We start from the raw sequence: 26,706 nt of genomic DNA, 5'->3' as shown, positions 1-26,706 counted from the left end.
TAGTAGTAACATTAGTGGCAGTAGCGGTAACAGTAGTAGTAACAGTAGAAGTAGCAGTAGAAGTAGTAGTAGCGGTAGCAGTAGTAGTAACAGTAGAAGTAGCAGTAGAAGTAGTGGCAACAGTAGTAGTAACAGTAGTGTCAGTAGTAGTAACAGTAGTGGCAGTAGTGGTAACAGTAGTAGTAACAGTAGAAGTAGCAGTAGAAGTAGTAGTAGTAGTAGTAACAGTAGTAGTAACAGTAGTAGTGACAGTAGTGGCAGTATTGGTAACAGTCATAGTAACAGTAGTGGAAGTAGTGGTAACAGTAGTAGTAACAGTAGAAGTATCAGTAGTAGTAGTAGTAGTAGTAGTAGTAGTAGTAGTAGTAGTAACAGTAGCGGCAGTAGTAGTAGTAGTAGCAGTAGTGGTAACAGTAGTAGTAACAGTAGTGGCAGTAGTGGTAACAGTAGTAGTAACAGTAGAAGTAACAGGATAAGTAGCAGTAGCAGTAGTAGTAACAGTAGTAGTAACAGGATAAGTAGCAGTAGCAGTAGTAGTAACAGTAGTAGTAACAGTAGTGGCAGTAGTGGTAACAGTAGTAGTAACCGTAGTAGTAACAGTAGAAGTAGCAGTAGTAGAAACAGTACTAGTAACAGTAGTTTCAGTAGTGGTAACAGCAGTAGTAACAGTAGTAGTAACAGTAGAAGTAGCAGTAGTAGAAACAGTACTAGTAACAGTAGTTTCAGTAGTGGTAACAGCAGTAGTAACAGTAGAAGTAGCAGTAGTAACAGTAGTAGTAACAGTAGTGGCAGTAGTGGTAACAGTAGTAGTAACAGTAGAAGTAGCAGTAGTAGTAGTAGTAACAGTAGGTGTAACAGTAGAGGTAGCAGTAGTAGCAGTAGTAACAGTAGTAGTAACAGTAGTGGCAGCAGTGGTAACAGTAGTAGTAACAGTAGAAGTAGCAGTTGTAGTAGTAGTAGTAACAGTAGCAGTAACAGTAGTAGTAACAGTAGCAGTAACAGTAGTAGTAACAGTAGTGGCAGTAGTAGTAGTAGTAGCAGTAGGATAAGAGTGTCTGCTGCTAAATGACTAAAATGTAAATGTAATAACAGTAGCAGGGCTGGTTTAGTGCTAGGAAAGTAGTCTCCAGCCTGACCACAGCAGAGAGGCCAAACAGAGGCAGAGACAGGCCAGGGGACAGCAGCAGCAGTAGTAGTAGTATTAGCAGTAGTAGAGACCCAGGACCAAGCTGGATTAGTGCCAGAAGTGCTTCCCCAGGGAAGGAAGCCCCAGTCTGGGGCCCAACAATGGACGTACCATCCTCCTTGGTCCTGATCCTGACCGCGGGGCTCTCTGGGCCTGGGCCTACGTCCGTGTGAGCCCTGACCCACACCTGGTACTCTGTCCACTTCTCCAGGCCCTCCAGGATGTAACTAGAAACATCTGCCCTGATGCCTGAAACCTTGTGGTGCTCCAGGTCCTCACCGGTGGCGGCCTGGTAGGCCAGAGAGTAGCGGACGATGTCCCCATGGCGGCTGGCTGCAGGGGGTGCCACCCAACTCACCTTGATGCTGGTGGAGCTGAGGCTCAGAAGGTGTACCTCCTGGGGCGGGGCTGAGGGGGCTGGAGGAAAGGGGGGGACACATGGAGGTGGTTGGGGGGTCAAGCAGGAGGGATGGGAGAGGGATGGAACACGAGTGCATCCCAAATACCACCCTATTCCCTCTATAGCACACTACTTTTGACAGTGCACTACTGTATAGGGAATAGTGTGCCATTTTGGATGAACTACAGGCCTTCTGGACTGGGAGGAAGAGCTCCATATACTGTAGTCTGTAACTCCGTACCAATGTGCTTTAGAGTAATCATGTGTGGAAGGCAGTCTGAAATTTGTTTCTAAATGAGCTATAGTAGGTGTGTAGTTTCTAAATGAGCTATAGTAGGTGTGTAGTTTCTAAATGAGCTATAGTAGGTGTGTAGTTTTAAATGAGCTATAGTAGGTGTGTAGTTTCTAAATGAGCTATAGTAGGTGTGTAGTTTCTAAATGAGCTATAGTAGGTGTGTAGTTTTAAATGAGCTATAGTAGGTGTGTAGTTTCTAAATGAGCGATAGTAAGTGTGTAGGTGTGTAGTTTCTAAATGAGCTATAGTAGGTGTGTAGGTGTGTAGTTTCTAAATGAGCTATAGTAGGTGTGTAGGTGTGTAGTTTCTAAATGAGCTATAGTAGGTGTGTAGTTTCTAAATGAGCTATAGTAGGTGTGTAGTTTCTAAATGAGCTATAGTAGGTGTGTAGTTTCTAAATGAGCTATAGTAGGTGTGTAGTTTCTAAATGAGCTATAGTAGGTGTATAGTTTCTAAATGAGCTATAGTAGGTGTATAGTTTCTAAATGAGCTATAGTAGGTGTGTAGTTTCTAAATGAGCTATAGTAGGTGTGTAGGTGTGTAGTTTCTAAATGAGCTATAGTAGGTGTGTAGTTTCTAAATGAGCTATAGTAGGTGTATAGTTTCTAAATGAGCTATAGTAGGTGTATAGTTTCTAAATGAGCTATAGTAGGTGTGTAGGTGTGTAGTTTCTAAATGAGCTATAGTAGGTGTGTAGTTTCTAAATGAGCTATAGTAGGTGTGTAGTTTCTAAATGAGCTATAGTAGGTGTGTAGGTGTGTAGTTTCTAAATGAGCTATAGTAGGTGTGTAGTTTCTAAATGAGCTATAGTAGGTGTGTAGTTTCTAAATGAGCTATAGTAGATGTAGTTTCTAAATGAGCTATAGTAGGTGTGTAGTTTCTAAATGAGCTATAGTAGGTGTGTCGTTTCTAAATGAGCTATAGTAGGTGTGTAGGTGTGTAGTTTCTAAATGAGCTATAGTAGGTGTGTAGTTTCTAAATGAGCTATAGTAGATGTATAGTTTATAAATGAGCTATAGTAGGTGTGTAGTTTCTAAATGAGCTATAGTAGGTGTATAGGGGTTTTGCTTCTACTAAAGATGTTTATTTTATTTTATAGTATCTCACAATTCTCCACAGTGCAGAAGAAAAAGAAAATGTAAAACAGGCATATAATAAAAATGAAAAACAACTAAACGCATAAACAACACACAATATGAGTAAAAAACATGTTCCAGAATATCACAACCCAGGATGAACAAGGGGAAGGTAGTGAGTGGGTGGGTGAGGGATACTGAGGCACCACTGTGTAGAAAAGAACCTTTAACATGCCTGCTTGTGATTTGGCAGCCAGAGCAGTGAGGAAGCAGGACACAATATGCTTTCAATATGAGTCATGTTTGGTTGGTTGGTGTTAAAAGGCTCATCCTTGACAGGCCATTCCTTCCTTTAGAATACAGACGCCCAAGTGATTAACAGAGTTCAAATACAGATAAAGGCAGAAAAAACAGAGCATGTGTCTTAAACGTCAACCTATTCCATATGGCCCTGGGAAAAAGTAGTACACAATATAGGGAACAGGGTGCCATTTGGGAAGCAACAGAGTAATTCCCTGCTGTTCAGCTGAACCTTTATGTGTATATTCATGAGGGAGTCGATGAGAGTTAGAGAATCTATGTGTGGGAGACAGAGTGAACAGATATGTTTCAAATAGGAACGGAGTTGTAAGAAACACAAAAAGATAGAGAGAAGCAGAGAGATATATAGCTATAAAAGAATGCAAATAACAGATAAAGGGCCAGACAGATCATATGACATGGTGAATGGGGGAGTGAGAATATTGAGGACAGATATACTGATAGAATTGTGAAAGTGATTTGGAGAAGCAAGGGGAATAGAGCAGAAAGCGTGAAAGAGCAGCCCTGCTGGACTCTTTGCCGTGGCAGCACCTTTCTTGAAATGGCGACTCAGTGGCTCTGTGTGTCAGTGAGCAGGCAGATAAGAGACTGACTTCAGAGAGAGGGAGCGAGAGAGAGAGAGGCCTCATTTTAGGGACCTCTGTTCCTATGGGAACCAAAGCCCTGTATGGTGTTTGGGTCTGCGTCCTAAATTGCACCCTATTCCCTGTTTAGTTGACTAATTTTGACCAGGATCCACTGAAGTAGTGCACTAAATAGGGTGTCATTTGGGAAACAACATGGCTCTCCCTTTTCCACACAGGAAGGCTTTCACAGCTGACAAGTAAAACAAATGGCTAAGAATAAGCTCTGATTCCTTTGGCAAACCTGTCATAAATATTTCAGCTTCCAACCCCTAGATCTCCTGGAGACACCACGCTCAGCGCTGTGAGGGGAGCAGAGAGGAGGCTGAGGTGTGGCGGAAGGGTCTGGTTAAGTGCTAAAAACTCGATTAAGGGGGAGCTGTTCAGCGTTATTAGCGTCGGTTAGGTGACAGTGATTGTGTTGGTGGATGCCGAGGCCATACATAAAGACGTATAGTACAGTACGGTGCCATGTTTCATTATAAACTATAATAACAAATGATGGTGACATTTATGATGTAGCCGTGCCTTCTGTGCAGCAGTCTGTTTTAGGTTGCTCGGTTCTGCATCACAATGGAAATGAGCATGTTTTGTATCTATGTACTCAGTGGAATGTGACACACTGGGTTTATCATACTATTTGTCAAAATGTGCAATGGCCTATGGGCAGTGGTTTGTTATCGACTGACTGCAAATAGGGACAAGGAATGTTCCTCACATTGCTGGCATTTACAGTGCCTTCAGAAAGTATTCATACCCCTTGACTTATTCCACATTGTGTTGTGTTGCAGCCTGCATTCAAAATAGATTACATATATTTTTTCCCTCACCCATCTACACACAATACCCCATAATAACAAAGATAACACATTTATTGAAAATAAAATACAGAAATATCTCATTTACATAAGTATTTACACCCCTGAGTCAATACATGTTAGAATCACCTTTGGCAGCGTCTTTCTGAGCCTCTAAAAGCTTTGCACACCTAGATTGTACAATATTTGTAAATTAATATTTAAAAAATTCTTCAAGCTCTGTCAAGTTGGTTGTTGATCATTGGTAAGGCAAGGGCTGATTTCAAGGTTTTACTGCTAACCTACAAAGCATTACAAGGGCTTGCTCCTACCTATCTTTCCGATTTGGTCCTTCCGTACATACCTACACGTACGCTACGGTCACAAGACGCAGGCCTCCTAAATGTCCCTAGAATTTCTAAGCAAACAGCTGGAGGCAGGACTTTCTCCTATAGAGCTCAATTTTTATGGAATGGTCTGCCTACCCATGTGAGAGACGCAGACTCGGTCTTAACCTTTAAGTCTTTACTGAAGACTCATCTCTTCAGTAGGTCCTATGATTGAGTGTAATCTGGCCCAGGAGTGTGAAGGTGAACGGAATGGCTCTGGAGCAATGAACCGCCCTTGCTGGCCGGTTCCCCTCTCTCCACTGGGATTCTCTGCCTCTAACCCTATTACAGGGGCTGAGTCACTAGCTTACTGGTGATCTTCCATGCCGTCCCTAGGAGGGGTGCGTCACTTGATTGGGTTGAGTCACTGACGTGGTCTTCCTGTCTGGGTTGGCGCCCCCCCTTGGGTTGTGCCGTGGCGGAGATCTTTGTGGGCTATACTCGGCCTTGTCTCAGGATGGTAAGTTGGTGGTTGAAGTTATCCCTCTAGCGGTGTGGGGGCTGTGCTTTGGCAAAGTGGGTGGGGTTATATCCTGCCTGTTTGGCCCTGTCTGGGGGTATCATCGGATGGGGCCACAGTGTCTCCTGACCCCTCCTGTCTCAGCCTCCAGTATTTATGCTGCAGTAGTTTATGTGTCGGGGGGCTAGGGTCAGTCTGTTATATTTGGAGTATTTCTCCTGTCTTATCCGGTGTCCTGTGTGAATTTAAGTATGCTCGCTCTAATTCTCTCTTTCTCTCTTTCTTTCTTTCTCTCTCTCGGAGGACCTGAGCCCTAGGACCATGCCTCAGGACGACCTGGCATGATGACTCCTTGCTGTCCCCAGTCCACCTGCCAGTGCTGCTGCTCCAGTTTCAACTGTTCTGCCTGCGGCTATGGAACCCTGACTTGTTCACCGGATGTGCTACCTGTCCCAGACCTGCTGTTTTCAACTCTCTAGAGACAGCAGGAGTGGTAGAGATACTCTCAATGATCGGCTATGAAAAGCCAAATGACATTTACTCTTGAGGTGCTGACTTGTTGCACCCTCGACAATTACTGTCGAGGGTGTTATTATTTGTTATTATTTGACCATGCTGGTCATTTATGAACATTTGAACATCTTGGCCATGTTCTGTTATAATCTCCACCCAGCACAGCCAGAAGAGGATTGGCCACCCCTCATAGCCTGGTTCCTCTCTAGGTTTCTTCCTAGGTTCCGGCCTTTCTAGGGAGTTTTTCCTAGCCACCGTGCTTCTACACCTGCATTACTTGCTGTTTGGGGTTTTAGGCTGGGTTTCTGTACAGCACTTTGAGATATCAGCTGATGTAAGAAGGGCTTTATAAATACATTTGATTTGGTAGACAGCCATTATCAAGAGTTGCCATAGATTTTCAAGCCAATTGAAGTCAAAACTGTAACTAGGCCACTCAGGAACATTCAATGGCGTCTTGGTAAGCAACTCCACTGTATATTTGGCCTTGTGTTTCAGGTTATTGTCCTGCTGAAAGGTGAGTTTGTCACCCAGTGTTTGTTGGAAAGCAGACTGAACCAGGTTTTCCTCTAGGATTTTGCCTGTGCTTAGCTATATTCCGTTTCTTTGTATCCTAAAATACTCGCTAGTCCTTGCCGATGACAAGCATATCCATAACATGATGCAGCCACCATCATGCTTGAAAATATGAAGAGTGGTACTAAGTGATGTGTTGTGTTTGCCCCAAACATAACGCTTTGGATTCAGAAAATAAAATACATTTCTTTGCCACATTTTTTGAAGTTTTACTTTAGTGCCTTATCGCAAACAAGATGTATGTTTTGGAATATTTGTATTCTGTACAAGATTCCTTCTTTTCACTCTATTTAGGTTAGTATTGTGGAGTTACTACAATGTTTTTGATCCATCCTCAGTTTTCTTCTGTCACAGCCATTAAACTCTATAACTGTTTTAAAGTCACCCTTTACCTCATGATGAAATCCCTGAGCAGTTTCCTTCCTCTCCGGCAAATAAGTTAGGAAGGACACCTGTATCTTTGTATTGACTGGGTGTTTTGATACACAATCCAAAGTGTAATTAATAAATTCACCATGCTCGAAGGGATATTCAATGTCTGCTTTTCAAAATTATTTTTTACTCATCTACCAAGAGGTGCCCTTTTTTGCGAGGCATTGGAAAACCTCCCTGGTATTTGTGGTTGAATCTGTATTTGAAATTCACTGCTTGACTGAGGGACCTTACAGATAATTGCGTGTGTGGGTTACAGATATGAGGTTGTCATTAAAAAATCATGTTAAACACTATTATTGCACACAGTGAGCCCATGCAACTTATTATGTGACTTGTTAAGCACATTTTTACTCCTTAACTTATTTGCCATAACAAAGGGGTTGAATGCTTATTGACTCAAGACTTTTCAGCTTCTCATTTTTGATCAATTAGTAAACAATTCTACAAACATAATTCCACTTTGACATTATGGGGTATTGTGTGTAGGCCAGTGACACAAAAGTTCAATTTAATACATTTTAAATTCAGTCTGTAAAAGTGGTAAAAAAAAAAAGGAAAATTGCACAGCATGGTGTCAGCTAGGATGAATGCTGTGCAAGAATGAACTACCTGACTGGCTCACTTTCCCATTGAACTTGTCATCTTTCTTCTCGAATCCGCAGAACATAAAATAATAAAGAGATGTTAAGACATGATATTTAGTGTTTTCATATTTTAGTATACACTTTACATACTAATGCGAAATTCCTGTTCTTCGAAAACTTCTCACAAAAACAAGCGTATCTCTGTGAAATGTCCACGAACCACTGAGCGTATTATTTTCAAATTGTTCCTTTAAGATCAGGTGGGTTAGAGGTGCAGGCTTTAAAAGATGACCAGTCTTCTTCCTGTGGTAAGTGGGTAAAAGAGTCAGTGCTTTATCTGGTAAGTGCCAAAAGAGGAGGACATTTTCACAGATTCTTACTGCTCTGGCCTCAATTCACAAGCTCTGTAGAAGTCAAAGACCTGTACTTTAGCATGCTTTCAAAATAAAGAAAAACACAATTACTCAACTAACAACTGACCGCAAAATATGACCTACCTTTATGACCTACCTTTTGCCCACCTGGACTCCGCAGAAGAAGAAAAGGCCATCATTTGGGTCTGGGCATTGGGGTGTGGACCAAAAACAGACCCTATTGTCCAACAGTAAGTCCAGCTCCAAGTAAAGAGAGGTCAAGAACGGTAAGTTTGGGTCAGGGAGTTGGGGTACAGTACTTACTGGACTGGGCAGTCCTGGCCTCGATGGGTTGGGTGTAGACGCCCAGGCCCATTTCAGAGCGAGCAGCCAGGGAGAACATGTAGAGGGTGTCTGGCTTCAGACCCTCCACAGCATAGGACCCCGCTGGAGGGAAGGTCACATGGAGCTGAGGGAGAAAATAGGCAGAAGAGACGTTAGTAAAAGTCTCGGAATCCAGGAGCCAAAAACAAATCTTGTGTGCCCTAGCTAGCTAGCTACTCTATTCATGTTTATGCCTGTCACGAGAGAGTATTCAAAAAGCACAATGAGAAAAGTAGATATTGTAATCCCCAAAGTTAATATGTACCACGTTCACATAAAAGGTACACAAAGTAGGAATTACTTATTGGATCCTTGCTTGCATTTGCAACTCCTGAAAGACAACAAACAGAGTAAAGGATAACAGAAACATCTATGATTTTCCGTTTTCCTTCGAGACAGATAACAATATTCCTGGAGAAGACGGATTGTATTATCAGTTAGGATATTATCAGCCATTTACCTTGTTGCCAGAGTTAGCCTCCCAATACATTAGTTCATACTTGGTGATCTGGTCCTGGACAGGCCACAGCCACGACAGCATGATGCGGGTGTCCAACTCTGCCTCGGCGTCGAAACTAGATGGCTGGGCTGGTACTACAGGCAGGGAGAAAGAGAGATGAAACACTGCTCTCAGAATACATAGGGGTTACATCCTTATTCTCCTAAAGCATGCACTCCTCCCCATCTATTGAAAAGCATCGGAATATCTTACACCAGTTATTTTCTACCCACAAAGGGAAGTGCACACTTTAGACAGACGGGTAAAGAATTGAGACAAAGTGAATCATATAGACTATTGCAGAGTCTGTAGACATGCTGTGAGACACAGGTGCTGTGCTTTTACTCTGTTATGGCGCTGAGACAGCGGTTTCACAAATATCAGAAATATACAGAACACTTTCACAAGTGGCTACAATATACCTTTAAAATCTAGAGTAAGTCTACAGTACAGAGGAAGCCATTTCAGATGAGCGTGTCTGCACTACAAAATATTCTGGGGCACTTCATCACTTTATCACTTTTCTTCTCAGAGGTGTCAGAAGAGGAGGAAACTGTGGAGTAGACATGTTCCACGTTGTACTTTGAGGACACAGTAGATAATGTCCTTGTGGATGTGGATATTCACTCAGTGAAAAGTGAAACCTCTATTGAGGAGACTTGGCCTACAGCTGAAACAGACCTAACACACAAAGTGCACCCTGTTTTATACTTTACAGTGTACACTCACCACCTAGGTAGTGTCCCTTCTTCATAAGTAACAGTGTCCACTCGGCTCTCCCCAACTACATAAGTTGTACATGCCACCACCTAGGTAGTGTACTAGGTAGTGTACTACTTCAGAGTGTCCGCTCACCTCCCTGCTGGGTCTTGACCTGCAGTACATCAGAGGGAGGTCCGTCCCCTACAGAGGTGAACCCCAGCACCCTGAGGCTGTAGGTGATATCAGTGGTCAGCCCTGAGATGGTGGTCAGCCTGCTGTCGTCAGTGTTGTGTTTCTGCCAGCCACTCAGTGGGGCTCTGAGGTCCGAGCTGTAGTACACCCGGTACCTGAGGAGAGGGTTAGAAAATCAATCAATCCATCAACAACGTTTACAAAATGAAACTAAAATATACACATATTTGGCAAAGCATCAGACGAAAGGACATGTTATATCAACCTAGGTGTATGAAATGTATTCATGCTTTATGAAGCATATAGGACTTATAAAGGGTTTATGAAGGCTTCAATAATATTGCTCAGTGGGTTAGAGCATGGTCAGAGGTTCAGAGGGTATTATATATTAATATAATATCTTACCCTCTGATCTGTCCATTAGGCTCCTCAGGCGGCTCCCATTGGACCAGCATGGTGGAGGCGCTGAGCATGCGAGCCTGTACAGCCAGCGGTGGAGAGGAGGGAGCCTGCTCACTGGTCCTGGTGTCCACGAGGCTGCTGGGAGGGCCACGCCCGATGTTGTTCACCGCCATGACGTGGAACTCGTACTCTGAGTAGGGGCTGAGCCCTCCGATGCTGTAGCGCGTGGTGGCTACTCCGTCCACCTAAAATAGAATGATAATATGATGATAATTCAGCAGACTTTTATCCAAAGTGACTTACAGAACTGTCAACATTGACCCTGACACATATATTTAATATTTGTGGCCTACGCAGGAAGAGAACCCACAACCACGTGGGAATTGAAATCACAACCATGTGGTAATCGAACCCACAGCCCCATACTCTAGCTGTTGCTAGCCCCATACTCTAACACACTGATCCACTGGAATCATTGGACCGCACCTCCTGGAAGCTGTTGTCAGAGACCTTGGCCCGGTACTGGATGACGTAGTAGGACACGGGCTCAGGGTTCCCAGAGTCCCAGGTCAGGGTGACGCTGGTGGCTGTGGTCTCCGTCACGATCAGGGAGGTGGGGGGCTTGGGCAAGGCTGTCAGACAGACCAGGGGAAGGGAGAGTAATACACCGTTCATGGAAGTTTACAACAGCAAAAAGATACATTTCTGTTTTAATGGACAATAAAGTATACTATTCTATTGCATTGTATTCTACTCTATTCTCTTGATTTTCTATTATATTTTATTCCATTCTATTCTACCATCCTTCATCCAGTCCTGCTAACATAATACTACAAATAAAGGCCTTAAATAGGTTGAAAGTGCTCTATCTCACTAATGCAGGCCCCAGAGCTGTGAGCAGCAACAAGAGTGAAAAGAGCGAGAAGGACAGCACTCACATCCTATCAGTCAATCACTATTCAGAAGCCTGTCTCTTTCAGTCCCTCACCTGTCACTGGAGGGGCCAAGCCAGCCATGTTCATTATCTCTCAAAGCAAAGTCTCTCACCCAGTGTGACACCCACTCTGCCTATTCACAGGCAAAACACCAACCATTCAGAACACACTCTCACTCTCTCTCTCGCTCTGAATAGAAAGCCTATTCTCTCCTTCTCTGCTATCTAGGGCAAAACTTTCTCCTTCAATTAACCTGCGAGTCTTGAATAGCGAGATGAATAGAGTAATGTGTATTTTCTATTTTAATTTTATTTATATATTGATCCAAAAAAAACTATTTCAGGGCTTGAGGCTTCCCTTTGGCAAAATGAAAAATGTGTTCAATGTGAGGTAAAGGAGTATCAATACAACATTATAATATTAAGAGTCTAAAGATACTGAAGAATAGTTGGTGTTAGTCTGATATAAATAACCCAAATAGAAAGTAGACTCAAGCAGACTGACTCAATGTAAAATGGAGTGAAATTAACCGAAGTTATCTGGATGGTTTTGTGTTAGGATTTCTTGTGGTGTTTTTCAATTATTTGACATTCTATGGAATTGCAAAGTGACATATTACATAGCATATATGAGTATAATATAATACTATTGTGTTCTACATTGGCATAGCGTTTGACTTTGAAACACAAGATGTACATCCTCACGGTAATGGTAATGTACACGCTCTCCCAGGTTTTCCTATTTCCATCGCAAATGGAAAGAGCATCATTGTAATACAATTTTGGCTGAAAATGGTTGCTAAATCACTTTTGTGTTGTATATGATAGTACTGCTGTCAGAGTCCAAATGGATCTGCTAAAGTAAGAGGCGTTGGAGTGTAAAACAGGGAGAACAGCTCGCCTTGCAGACGTCAGACGGGCATTAGCAACCGAGAGGTATTAGAGCAAGAGAACAACCTCATACAGCTGCAGCGCCTGACTCCCGACGCCTTTCTCCACATCTGCTATTACTGGCTCCATCTCAAATAGGACCCTATTCCCTATATAATGCACTACTTCTGACCAGGGCCCATGGGGCTCTGATCCAAAGTAGTGCACTGTGTAAGGAATAGGGTGCCATTTTGGACGGAGGCATTATTTTTCTTTGAACAATGTGAACCCTCTAAAGTATTACTCTGAGTGCTGAGTGATGTTAAGATAGATGACGTTAGATGACGTTAGGGCCTTATATGCAGAATAGTTATTCATCAGTAGGAGTCTCTAGAGGAGAGAGAGCCTCTACCAACACTTGAAATATCCCACCATCTGGAAACACTGTAAGTGATATCATGAGCTAATTTGGGGAGTTTTTGGATATGTGTTTATGTATTTCCCTTACCGTATTATTTGCTTTTTGATAGTCATATTGTGTTTGTTTAATATTGCCATAGGACCCCACTCATTCTCAAAGTCAGCAGTGAAGAAGTAGACTTCCCTCTGTTCAAAACTCATCTTTCATAAAACTAATTGAGATTCTCTCTAATAACTCTAGTGAATTAATGATTGATTAGACTAATAGGTATTCAAGCATCACAAATACTCACACTGATATTATGTGTTGTTTCAGTGAGTGCAAATAACAATTCCTAGGAGAATGAACTGACTTCATTTTCTCTCCATATTTCATGGCTGCTCAACTCACCTCAGAGAAAAGGAGAGATAAAATGACTTGGTTTTTTTTCAAGCATTTCACATGTAACTAACAAAGTTGTCTATTACCAATTATATTTGGAATCATTAGTCTATAGCTAAGCCCCTTATTTAAAAAATGTACATATTAGATACAGTGGGTAGGCCTATTTCCTGAAAGCACGATCACTTTGTAATGGGAACGTAAACTCGAGATGCTTTGCTAGCTACAGTAGTTTGTCATCGTTGGTTTTTCCGGAAAGAAAAATCTCAGCCATGTTGAATTATTGATGAGAATATTAATGCATGCACTGTCATCTGGTGTCTGAGGGATTAGTCATTTAAATAAGACCCCTTTACCAGACTCTCTCTGAGACATATAGACAGATGACGAGACGAGAAACAAAGACTTCTGTAGTAAAACTTAAAATACAGTTTGAGCTATAGCTTACAAAGATTTGATAGTGCAGTCGAAGACATGGAGAGACATACTGTACCCAAAATGTCTATCTTATATTCATCTTCACTATAAAATATCTCAGATGGATGTTGATCTGGATCGTGATCCATCTGTTCATTTTGGATGTTGACATATTGATCTTAAATGAGGGCTACTTTTCTAGATACCCAACTTAGCTAATTCACTGCATCCCAGGCACAACAGACAGTCAAAATCCCAAACAACCTCTCTCACACTTTTCCCAGCCCTCTCACCTTTGACAGTGATCTGCGCGGTGGTCTCGATCATGCCGAGTGACGATATCGCCACACAGCTGTAGTTGGCAGACTGGAGGATGTTGGTGACCTCCAACACGTTCCTCCCAATGGGCATCTCTTCCTCCTTGGTCAGCTCTTCTACACCCATCATCCACTTGACGTAGGGCATGGGCGCACCCACTGCCACGCACGTCAGGTTCACGCTGCCACCCGGCATCACCTCATGGTTGGTGGGCGGGATGGAGAACCGGGGTGGCACACGGCGCACTGCAGGTGGAGAGCAGAGGAGGGTGAGTGGGCAAGGAACTGGAGGTTTGATGGGGGACAATGCATGGGCGGCTGGGAAAGCCTGATACCTTGATAGTCAGGCCTGGCTGTCGCTGTATGCTGTTCTCTGGGACAATAGAGGCATACGGCAACCCTGCTATAGTTAGTTAGGGTGGGAAACTTCAGCCAAATCATGTACTACATATATCTATTACGCAACTTTCCTCCCCTTTCATGTTATATTTGGGGAAAAAAGGCTAAGGCCTAAAGCTGGATTTCTCATGAGTGCATTTGGATTTCCTGCTTTGATATGTGGGTTAAGACGCACCTGGAGATAGATCCTGCTGCTGCTAGTCTAACGCTTCCCTGCCATATTCAGAGTTACCAAGCTAACTACCACTCGTTCTGTCTCTAAGTGTGAGTGAATAGAACAGGCTTCTCCATTGTTATCTCCCATACAGCATTAGAAATCCCCTTAAGTGCTGGGAAGTACAGCTCATTACATCTGACTTAATGCTGCAACGCTACTCTCTCTGTATGCATTAAACATACATAGCTCAATGGCATAGCAGATAAAGTGCTCACACACCCCTTGAATGGGAAGGCTAAGAATGGTCACGAAATGTGACTCACAAAGTATCATTTAAGCGCAAATTGTGAATATTCCAGCTGTGAGGGGCTTAGATGGTGGCTTACGGTCTTTTCACCGGGTAGAAGGGGAGAACTACATGCTGTGTCAGATAAACAGGGAGAGATGTAGAGGATTATGACAGATCTGACCTGCATCCCAAATGGCACCCTGTTCGCTATTTAGTACACCACTTTTGATCAGAGCCATATGGGCCCTGTTCAAAATGTGTGCACTACATAAGGAATAGGGTGCCATTTGGGACAGATCCTTAGGCTTTCACACTGAATAACGTTTTCACTTTGCACTGCCTGACAACTTAAATGAAACACAGCAGGGTATAGCTAGTGTTGTATAATTTGGGAGCGGTACTTCTTTGAACAAAGAAACTGAAAGAGGATTCTGTACTATGCACACATAATGTCTTCCTTTGGCTCAATCACGTACAGTATTTAAGTTAATTGGTTACAACCAAGTGAATAATAACTTAGAGAAATAAATGTTCAGTATTTGCATGGGCTCAGTCAGTCATTCAATAAGTGAGACGAGAGGAGATAGTAATCTTGAGAGAGAACATAGTGGTGGTGTTGGAGGTCGTCCTCTCTCTAAATACAAGCGCTGCATTGTCTATCTGCTGGGACCGGCTGGGAGGAAGCCTGGGAGTAGAAAAGAAGGACGGGAGGGAACCATAAGGGTCTGTGATACAGATGGTTGACATTAACACGGATTCCCACGGAGACTGGCCTTGCCTGAGAACGTGACGTGGCGGACAGAGGGAACGACAGAGGGTGGAAGAAGGGAAGGAGGAGAGGAGAGAGAGAGAGAAAAAAAATAGATAGAGAGATAGTGAGACGAGGGGAGAGGGCTGGCTCTAGGCCAAAGTTATGGGCCATTCCGTTTAACGTTTTAGAGTGATCTCAAGTCAAAATCTCAGAAAGAGGAAACTTTTTAAAAGTCGAGTTGCAAAACTTTTAGATGTATCAGGGTGCCACTACTGCCAATCTCATATTTTACGACTGTATTTCTGTTGCTATAACCTCACAGAGCGGTTGTAAATCATCCTGCAGGTGAAGCACAGCAAGCAGCCAAAACCAGGCCTTGACGTTTCAATTCTCAATTGATCTCCCAACACACACAGATCTGCAGGAACTCGCATTAAGACACCCGCAAAACTATCCCCTTTCAGACAGCGCTGAGACTCTTGATCATCAGTAAGCAGCAGTATGATACTGTCTGAGAATGAGACCTATAAATAACTAACGTTCCCATTTTCATCTCCCTTTGAACAGGAAAGATCCAAGGTTGCAGCAAAACACCGAACCAAATGGCACCCTATCCCTTATATAGTATACTACTTTTAACCAGAGCCCAATGGGTTCTGTTCAAAAGTAGTGCACTATGTAGGGAATAGGGTGCCTTTTGCGATGTAGCCAGAATTTAATTTGGGAAGCGGGAGGAGAACTCTGTAGCAGACCTCTGTTTTGTGTTTGAAGATAAAATAGAGGCAATATTATTCACATCACAACTCTCTTAAAAACGGTGTTTATCATCATGACAAAGAAATGACTTGCTTATTTCCTTACCACAGCAAAATGATGCAGGCAGAGTAGTAATATAGTACTTATTCTAGGGCCCACCAGCCCTGGCTGGCCAGCAGATAGATCTCTCCATACTGGGTTTAAAAACAGGCAGGGGACCAAAATGGTCGTTTTTTCCCCTCTAATACAAACAGCTCAGTTTTATGTGACTTGAATGCTGCATGGGGTGTGAGGTGAGGTTGCTATTCCTCTTTCACTCTCTCTCCCTCCATCTCTAACCCCCCCCCCCCCCCCAGAACTGAGAAACATGAAGATAACTACCAACTGCGGTGCATTATGGGTAGCTAAAGCACCTGGTGCTACACTAACACAACATAACAAAATCCCTTTTTCATTAAGCCTATGTCTTCTACTGTATTCACCTTACCTTACCTAAGCCGAGACTTAGATTTTGTATGCATACAGTGCATTCAGAAAGTATTTAGACCCCTTCACCTTTTCCACATTTTGTTATGTTATAGCCTTATTCTAAAATTGATTAAATCCATTTTTTTCCTCATCAATCTACACACAATACCCCATAACGACAAAGCAAAAACTGGTTATTTGAAATTTTTCAAATGTCTAAAAAATTCCCTAATTTACATAAGTATTCAGACACTGCTATGAGACTCGAAATTGAGCTCAGGTGCATCCTGTTTCCATTGATCATCCTTGAGATGTTACTACAACTTGATTGGAGTCCACCTGTGGTAAATTCAATTGATTGGGCATGATTTGGAAAGGCACACATCTGTCTATATAAGGTCCCACAGTTGACAATGCATGTCAGAGCAAAAATCAAGCCATGAGGTCGAAGGAATTGTCCGTTGCGCTCCGAGACAGGATTGTGTTGAGGAACAGATCTGGGAAAGGGTACCAAAATATTTCAGCAGCATTGAAGGTCCCCAAGAACACAGTGACCTCCATCATTCTTAAATTAAAGAAGTTTGGAACCACCAAGACCCTAGAGCTGGCCGCCCGGCCAAACTGAGCAATCGGGGGAGAAGGGCCTTGGTCAGGGAGGTGACCAAGAACCCAATCGTCACTCTGACAGAGCTCCAGAGTTCCTCTCTGGAGATGGGATAACCTCCCAGAAAGGCAACCTTCTCTGCAGCACTCCACCAATCAGGTCTTTATGGTAGAGTGGCCAGACAGAAGCCACTCCTCAGTAAAAGGCACATGACAGTCTGCTTGGAGTTTGCCAAAAGGCACCTAAAGGACTCTTAGACCATGAGAAACAAGATTCTCTGGTCTGATGAAACCAAGATTGAACTCTTTGGCCTGAATGCCAAGCATCACATCTGGAGGAAACCTGGGACCATACCTACGGTGAAGCATGGTGGTGGCAGCTTCATGCTGTGGGGATGTTTTTCAATGGCAGGGACGGGGAGACTAGTCAGGATCGAGGGAAAGATGAATGGAGCAAAGTAAAGAGAAATCCTTGATGAAAACCTACTCCAGAGCGCTCAGGACCTCAGACTGGGACAAAGGTTCACCTTCCAACAGGACAATGACCCTAAGCACACAGCCAAGACAAAGCAGGAGTGACTTCGAGACAAGTCTTTGAATGTCTTTGAGTGGCCCAGCCAGAGCCCGGACTTGATCCCGATTTAACATCTTTAGAGAGACCTGAAAATAGCTGTGCAGCAACGCTCCCCATCCAACCTGACAGAGCTTGAGAGGATCTGCAGAGAAGAATGGGAGAAACTCCCCAAATACAGGTGTGCCAAGCTTGTAGTGTCATAACCAAGAAGACTCGAGGCTGTAATCGCTGCCAAAGGTGCGTCAACAAAGTACTGAGCAAAGGGTCTGAATATTTATGTAAATGTGTTATTTCAGTTACATTTTTTTTATATACGTTAGCAAGAATTTCAAATAACCTGTTTTTGCTTTGTCATTATGGGGTGTTGTGAATAGATTGATGAGGGGAAAAAACTGTTTAATCAATTTTAGAATAAGGCTGTAACGTATCAAAATGTGGAAAGAGTCAAGGGGTCTGAATACTTTCCGAATGCACTGTATGTGTGTGTGCATGCATGGATGTGTGCCATGTGCACAATCTATGTATGCACCAAACCTTAAATAAAGTCTGAGTGTGATTTATTCAAGTCACGAAAACACTGAGATTTTGAGATGTATACATCTATTCCTCTGTAATCAATTTGAGGCCAATGGTCGAGTGACTCAGAGCTTTTCAGAGGAAATGCACCAATGTGTTAGATTGGAGTCTGCAAGTTGTCAAAGTGACATGCTGGGCAGCGCAGGGCATAGAAGGAGGAATTAGAGCAAGCCAACATTAGTCACTGTGTACATTATTAGAAGGATGAGGAGGTTGGAGGTTACCCATGGACATGGAAAATGGTCACAAAATGGTTAGTGTTGATTTGCTGACTGAGTGAGTGACTCAGAAAGGTTATAACAAGGGGTTATCTTGATTATTATTGGCTATGGAGGCGGTGGTACAGGTCAAAGGATAAAGGTCACCAGAAAGTGGTGGAGGAAGAGAACTAATGTCATCCTCCACGCAGTAGAAGGGAGCAGGAGAACGCCGTGGGGTTTAGTCACTGGTTTCACAGGAAGCAGTTTTAGTATCAGAGGAAGTAGTATCAGCAGTAGCAACATGAGAAGCTGTCAGTTATAATGCAGACACACTCTTATCTTCATTGGCATGCCACAGAGAGAGAGGGGGGAGAGAAGGAGGGAGGGAAGGAAGGAAGGATTTGGGATTGGAAGCAGAGTCCTGATAAAGAAAAGGTAAGGATTTGGAGCTGAGGGCGGTAGGGGGTGGAGGGTGTGGGGGGGGGGGGGGGGGGGGGGTGGAAGCACAATCGTTGTTGCACACACATTTTTGGCACACAGATATTGTCAAGCAAGGCATGCAGCAGCCCAGGCACAAGGCAAACAAAGCATCAAGCACATTACTAGCTAGCTACATAGCAGCTACGATCATGATGCCATGCTTGAGTGATCACACAAAATGGTTCTATAATAAACAATAACACAACTATCCCTGAAGTAATTTACAGACCAACTCAAATTCCTTGTCTTATCGATGCCAGTAAAACTATTGGACTTCAGTTTGCCTGCCTGCGGAGGTACTGCAAGACCACACTGTATTGACTAAAAAGGGATTCTACTGGCCGCTGTACAACCAGTAAACAAAACAAACAACAACATTAAGATGTCATCTGGTTACAAGATGAGCTCCAGGTCCAACAAGAGGTTCTCATCCATTCTTTATACTCTGTGCTGGGATCTAGGAACAATGGTCTACCAACATCACATAGAAGAGAGAACCAACATTTCTCACCAAACAGTCTCTTCAATACTATGGGTTATGGCTTTGGAAACTCTGTGACAGAAACTTTGACATGGGAATGCACTTTGACATGGGAATGCATTATGTAAGCATAATGCTCAATTAGATGTGTAACACACAATGCAAGCATTAATGTGTACTGATATACAGTACAACATATTGTATATCATACATTACATGGACTTTGAACATTTCTCTATTCTGACTAATTGTCTTCTGACAAAGCTACAAACATCCAGAAAGCTACTTCTGTCATCTGTTTGGAGCAGATAGAATGGAGAGTTGAGATTCCTAGCCAACTGAACTGGGAAAAGAATATATTGGCAATGAGAGGAGGCAGAGAAACAGATAACAGCATCTCCTGCGGCTCCTTCTTTATCAATGAAAGTAACTAAGTAAGTATTTCTGAATAATACAAAGGAGAGGAAGGAGTTGGTTATCTAGCCAAAATATAGTCCTTTATTAGAGAAAAGGCATGAGACTGTCTGGGATTATTGGGAGGTAAATTGTTAGCATGGACCTCCATTTTGGGAAGTGCCCTAGCTGATGTGTGAGTTGGCAGGAGGGTCAGGTGGCTGAGACGGTTTGTATCTATCTCCCCTACAGAGAGACAGCTCCTCAGCTCAGCTTTAAGTTTGAAAAGACAGACTAGAAAAAAAAATGGGAAAACACACTGGATCCTTCAAATAAAGACAAAAACATAGTTAAAGAATAATGATCCTCCTCTCCTCCGTAGTCTCTCCGTCACCCTGTTTTTCTCTGCTCTCACTGTTCTGTGAACTAAATCTGGAAGCCCAAATTGAATACTGATTCCAAAATAAACAATCAAAGCTGATTTAGCCCGTTTAAACATTCGAAAACTCTGAAGGCTTTTCCCAGTTAACCAGAATAACACAAGACTCTCTCCTAAATAGGTTAAGCGTTCCAGGGTGGTTGGAAAAAAGGCAAATATTGAAATGTGATATTTTATGTAAATAGTTCTGATCTCTTAAGCTTCAGGTAACATCCCTATATGTGTTCCCTGACCCCAGGATTAATATTAGACCATGAGAAACCACACGGCTGGTGTCGAAATAATACAAGACCTGACCGTTGCGTCACTCAGAGCCCACACGCTCCTCATTTTCAAGATATCATAAACAATGGATATAGCCAAGGCTGCAATGCTTTCTACTGATAGCCTATTGTTACTCCCTAGATGAGAAAGAAATCCACATCCAACCCCTATTCATGATTCAGCATTGAGTGAGTATCTTAGATAGGGCAAAGTGAAGGTATGATCCTTATGTCTCTGTATTCTCTAAGATTGTATGGTGGAGAGCTATGCTACCAGCTGATGTAGGTGGATGAGAGGTAACAGAAGGTGAGTGGTGCATTCAGTTAGATTAGTGAGAGCCTGTGGGCAGCAGAGATGTGAGGGCTCAGGCCCCATGAGGCTCTGGCCAAAAGTAGTGCACTATATAGGGACTAGGGTGCCAATTTGCACACAACCATGGTTGGACGGACGGTGGGATGGAATAGACACACCCCAGGTGAGGTGAGGAACACCTGAGAAAACAAGGTCCAGACTTGACAGACTGAAGCTAACAGAGAAGACACATCCATGCCAGGCATATTCAAAGACATATAACAGTGTAGATGGTTGAGGGTGGAGGCAAGCAGCATAGCAGCGGTATGGTTGAGGGGTAGGGACAAGGTAGGAGATGCACATAGGAGGTTCAGGTTGGTAAAGGCAGGTAGGTTCCTGAGAGGCCCATCAGGCCGGGACGGGCCTTGGCACCCAGCCTGATGCCGTGGATGCTGCCAGGCTCCAGTCCGCTGACCCTGGGTGCACTGTGGGGTACCGGAGGAGAAGCAGGAAGGTGAAGAGTGAAAGAAACCAACCTTCTCGTTGATCTGAGAGGATTTGGTCAGGTTCGGATTGTTTTTTGGATGGCGGGGTGCGATGATGATGGAGGGAATAAACATAAAAGAGAAAAAGAAAAAACAAGAAGATAAAAAAGAGGAGGAAGAGGAAGAAGAAGAGGAAGAAGAGGAGGAAGACAAGGAGAAACAAAGAGAGTAAAACAGGCAAATAGTTCCGCTTATCCATAAAAGAGAAAGTGAAGAGAACACCATGGAGACAAAAGCCAGTGCATTGATACACACACCCAAAGAATACACATAGCAACATCTCTCATACAGTACATACATGAATATAAACACAACACAACACACACACACACACACACACACACACACACACACACACACACACACACACACACACACACACACACACACACACACACACACAAAGAATACACATAGCAACATCTCTCATACAGTGCATACATGAATATAAACCCAACACAACACAACCAAACACACACACACACACACACACACACAATCACACCAACTCCTCCCTTTTCCTGACTACTCTCATGCCCTAAGCCCCTCCCTTCCCATCATGTACTAAGATGGAATTACAGAGTCAGGGGCTACATCCCAAATGGAACACTAGTTCCTAGAAATCACACTAGTTTTGACCAGTCAAAAGTAGTGCACTATAAAGGGAATAAGGGTGTCATTTGGGACACAGGCAGAGTCTTCCTGGCTGACAAGCGGACTTCATTATGCACACAAAACTGACAGTGTCCTGCCGGTAGCTAAGTCAGGCCACATTTACTCTGCCCATTGACTCCCTCTTTGCAGAGCCACTGAGGAGAGCAGAGAGAGGCTGGGTGTGAATACAAACATCACTGACGTCACTGACTCTGAACTAGTCATACACTGAGAGTCAGAGACTCACACGCAAAATGGCCTGACCACAGAGCTATACACTGACCACAGAGCTATACACTGAACCAGAGTGCTATACACTGACCAGAGAGCTATACACTGACCAGAGAGCTATACACTGACCACAGAGCTATACACTGACCACAGAGCTATACACTGACCAGAGAGCTATACACTGACCAGAGAGCTATACACTGACCAGAGAGCTATACACTGAACCAGAGTGCTATACACTGACCAGAGAGCTATACACTGACCAGAGAGCTATATATTGACCACAGAGCTATACACTGACCACAGAGCTATACACTGACCAGAGAGCTATACACTGACCACAGAGCTATACACTGACCAGAGAGCTATACACTGACCACAGAGCTATACACTGACCACAGAGCTATACACTGACCAGAGAGCTATACACTGACCAGAGAGCTATACACTGACCACAGAGCTATACACTGACCACAGAGCTATACACTGACCACAGAGCTATACACTGACCAGAGAGCTATACACTGACCAGAGTGCTATACACTGACCACAGAGCTATACACTGACCACAGAGCTATACACTGACCAGAGTGCTATACACTGACCACAGAGCTATACACTGACCACAGAGCTATACACTGACCAGAGTGCTATACACTGACCAGAGAGCTATACACTGACCAGAGAGCTATACACTGACCAGAGTGCTATACACTGACCAGAGAGCTATACACTGACCACAGAGCTATACACTGACCAGAGTGCTATACACTGACCAGAGAGCTATACACTGACCAGAGAGCTATACACTGACCACAGAGCTATACACTGACCAGAGTGCTATACACTGACCAGAGAGCTATACACTGACCAGAGTGCTATACACTGACCAGAGAGCTATACACTGACCAGAGAGCTATACACTGACCAGAGAGCTATACACTGACCAGAGAGCTATACACTGACCAGAGAGCTATACACTGACCAGAGTGCTATACACTGACCACAGAGCTATACACTGACCAGAGAGCTATACACTGACCACAGAGCTATACACTGACCACAGAGCTATACACTGACCAGAGAGCTATACACTGACCAGAGAGCTATACACTGACCACAGAGCTATACACTGACCACAGAGCTATACACTGACCAGAGAGCTATACACTGACCAGAGTGCTATACACTGACCAGAGAGCTATACACTGACCAGAGAGCTATACACTGACCACAGAGCTATACACTGACCACAGAGCTATACACTGACCACAGAGCTATACACTGACCAGAGAGCTATACACTGACCAGAGTGCTATACACTGACCACAGAGCTATACACTGACCACAGAGCTATACACTGACCACAGAGCTATACACTGACCACAGAGTACTGTATAGTGTATCTAAAGATGATATGCTTTATAGATGTAGTTCCTTTGTATTAAAGACTGTTTCTAACCTAGATCTATTCACGCACGCACACACGTACACAACGCGCGCACACACACACACACACACACACACACACACACACACACACACACACACACACACACACACACACAAACACACACACACACACACACAAACACACACACACACACACACAAACACACACACACACACACACACACAAACACACACACACACACACACACACACACACACACACACACACACAGGAAAAAAAGAACACAAATCACACACAAACACGTTTCAGAGAAACTCAGAAAACCCCAAGGCACATGAAACCTTGAGTGAAACTAAGGCAAACCACATACAGACATGAGAAAGCACACAGACAATGGTAGGCTTCTTTTTCATAGCAGGATAAGCATTTGTGAAATGAACGCTCCCATATACAGTCTGTGTATATGATACAAGAACACCGGTGATCAGAAAGAAAAAGTTGAGAGAGACAGACAGTATAAAAGGAAGAAGTACAGATTTAGAAGAGAGAGAAGAAAACCATCCCTCTTCACACACACACACACACACACACACACACACACACACACACACACACACACACACACACACACACACACACACACACACACACACACACACACACACACACACACACACACCCCCCCCCCCCCCTCATTTCAGGCATCAGAATGTGCAAAGGAAATGACAACCCTGGTAAAGTAGAGCACACACCTGGAGAGACAGGAGTTAGACCCGTTCAGACAAGAACACATTGTACAGATACAGAAACCAGTAAGAAAACAACACACAGGAAAAAGCCTGGTAGTCGCGACCTTAATGACTTCAGTTGTAGGTTTAGTAGAGTGATATTTCAGCACAGCGTATAAAGTTTTTTTTCTCTCAAATTATTCAACAATAAAGTAAAACTCCATGGCAACGCATAATGGACTGAGGGATTTCAGTGAAAAATCCTCCTATAGAATATGCATCATTTTTTCAGTGTAAGGAACACTTAAAAATACTATTTGCGTTCTCAAAGGTAATTTCTCTCTCCAGGGTGAGATGTAATCTGCTCTCACACACACATTGCACGCACACATACACATGCACATATTGCAGGATTGTAACATGTGCACAAGCACACGCACACACAGAAGCAACCAACTACACAACCTCTTACTCAGTCACAGGGCATGTGCAGGCTGATTACAGAACACTCATACATATATTAAATGCCATTCAGCAATCGGACCAATGCTAAATCTGTATATTCCCTGCGACTGCACACCCTCTGCCATGTGGTCCGAGTTAAGGTATGCGTCCCAAATGAAACCCTCTGGTCAAAAGTAGTGCACTATAGAGGGAATAGAGTGTAGGGGATATGGTGGCATTTGGGACATAACCCAGATCAAAAGGGGAGCGCAGCAGGATATAATCTCCTCTACATGTCTTTTATATGAGTTTTCTTCCTTATCACTGAATGGGTCATGTATGTAATCTGGGCAGGTTAGCGTTTACCGTCATGAATCTTGTTCTGGAGGCAGCTCTGCAGAGTGGTCACTAGCTAGCACAGCCACAAATTCAAACAATTTTAAACCTAACCCTAACCTTAACCACATTGCTAACCCTAATGAACCCTAATGTTTAACCGTAACCTTAAATTAAGACCAAAAAGCTAATTTTTCATGAATTTTTACAATAAATACAATTCTGACTTTGCAGCTGGCCTATTTAAGGGGAAATCGATCAGTTCTGCCTCCAGGACAAGAGTCATGAAAATAAACATCAACCTGCATAATCTGGGGGAATTCACGAGCCGGGTGAATGGGGAGGTTTCCAGGGCTGTGTACAGTACGATTTCACGTTCTGGAACACTCAACTGTACGGAAACGGTACTGAACGACCAGTTGAAAAACAGGGAGTGATTGGGTTGTGGGTTGGGGAATGCTGTCAGCATGGCCACTGCCCTTTAAACACGTAACTCATTGCTTCAAGCCACACATCACCACACCTACCAAACGGGAGAAAACGTACCTCAAAGTCTGTTCAACTTACAAGGACGTTTTTGGAGAAATGTGTCGTTCATTACAAACTGTTCCACAGTGCAGCAAACATTCAAGCAAATGGCACGCATGTCAGGTTTCCACATCCATAGGATGTTTCCTGTCTGTATGTCGGAGGTCAATCAGGGGACAATTTACCCAGAAGGCATCTGCTGCAATGCAGGGTAGGACTGCTGCTTTTATGCTGTGGTATAGATGTGGCAGAACCTGAATAATTACAGGTTTTTGGTAGTGAAGTTATCTGAAGTTATCTGAAGAAGTTAGATGGAGGGAACATTATAACATTGACTTAAGAATTATAACTCTGCAAGGAAAACATATTAACCTACTGGAAGCTAGTTAACATTTAATTTGAAGAACAAAATAATTTATGTGATGCCATGAATTAAGACTTGATTAAGACACTAATTAAGACATATGAAGAAATATTTATTGGATGGAAATGGATAAATGGTCATCTACAATATTGATGTATCAGAATGGTCTCAGTAACATAAGGTGGGAATAACTTCATTATTTGTCCTTAATAAGGAACTTTTTCAATGTGTTTGCAATGAGCACTGTTGAAAACCTATAGGAGTGTCAGAAACATGTAAAAGCGAGGTCATACGGAATCAACTGGAGTTGAGGCATGGAAGTTGCCTTTGAGAAGCTGGTATTGGATGGTGGAATAGTGGCTAATTGAATTATTTTCTGCCAAAAATTCCTCTCTAAAATACCATGGAGGTTCAGTTTGATTTGATCAGCCCTGTTCACTTTGTACTAGAAGAACACAGACTGGCAGTGCACAATTTAGGGAATAGGGTGCCATTTGAGACACAGCCATAGAATGAATATCTTTGATGTGGGAATTTCCTCCTCTCAGGATAACAGTAACCATCCAGGTGTCTATTGGCCTTGTTTTGTATTCCTTCAAGACTGCACATGTACCACCAGCCTATAATAACTCCCTCCACTTTACCAAGCTTGCGTCCCAAATACCACCCTATTACCTATATAGAGCACTGCTTTTGACCAGAGGCCTATGAGCACTAGTCAAAAGTAGTCCACTTTATAGGGAATATGGTGGCATTTGGGATGCATCCCAAGACAATGTGGTGAAACCACACCTGACCTCCCATTCACCTCTTA

The 26,706-nt window shown here is 43.3% G+C and overlaps 1 protein-coding gene across 20 annotated transcripts in view; it reads right to left on the bottom strand.

Moving 5' to 3' along the window:
- Positions 1 to 26,706, bottom strand: part of ptprfa (protein tyrosine phosphatase receptor type Fa) — a 370,905-nt gene that overhangs the window by 104,179 nt on the left and 240,020 nt on the right. For 13 of the 20 annotated variants that reach the window (XM_082956977.1, XM_082956978.1, XM_082956976.1 and 10 more), the window contains 7 exons: positions 13,504 to 13,773; positions 10,674 to 10,819; positions 10,191 to 10,432; positions 9,747 to 9,940; positions 8,853 to 8,986; positions 8,333 to 8,477; positions 1,298 to 1,603 (listed from right to left, as the gene is read on the bottom strand). In XM_082956977.1, coding sequence (XP_082813103.1) covers positions 1,298 to 1,603; positions 8,333 to 8,477; positions 8,853 to 8,986; positions 9,747 to 9,940; positions 10,191 to 10,432; positions 10,674 to 10,819; positions 13,504 to 13,773 — 1,437 coding nt within the window. The remainder of the gene's footprint in view (positions 1 to 1,297; positions 1,604 to 8,332; positions 8,478 to 8,852; positions 8,987 to 9,746; positions 9,941 to 10,190; positions 10,433 to 10,673; positions 10,820 to 13,503; positions 13,774 to 26,706) is intronic. The other 7 variants (XM_082956989.1, XM_082956995.1, XM_082956990.1 and 4 more) reach the window with 1 other exon arrangement.

This window comes from Salmo salar, chromosome 10 (assembly GCF_965601325.2).
Source record: "Salmo salar chromosome 10, fSalSal1, whole genome shotgun sequence".
NCBI lineage: Eukaryota > Metazoa > Chordata > Actinopteri > Salmoniformes > Salmonidae > Salmo > Salmo salar.
Note: the sequence above shows the minus strand (reverse complement) of the source record. Positions and strands in the feature narration are given on the sequence as shown.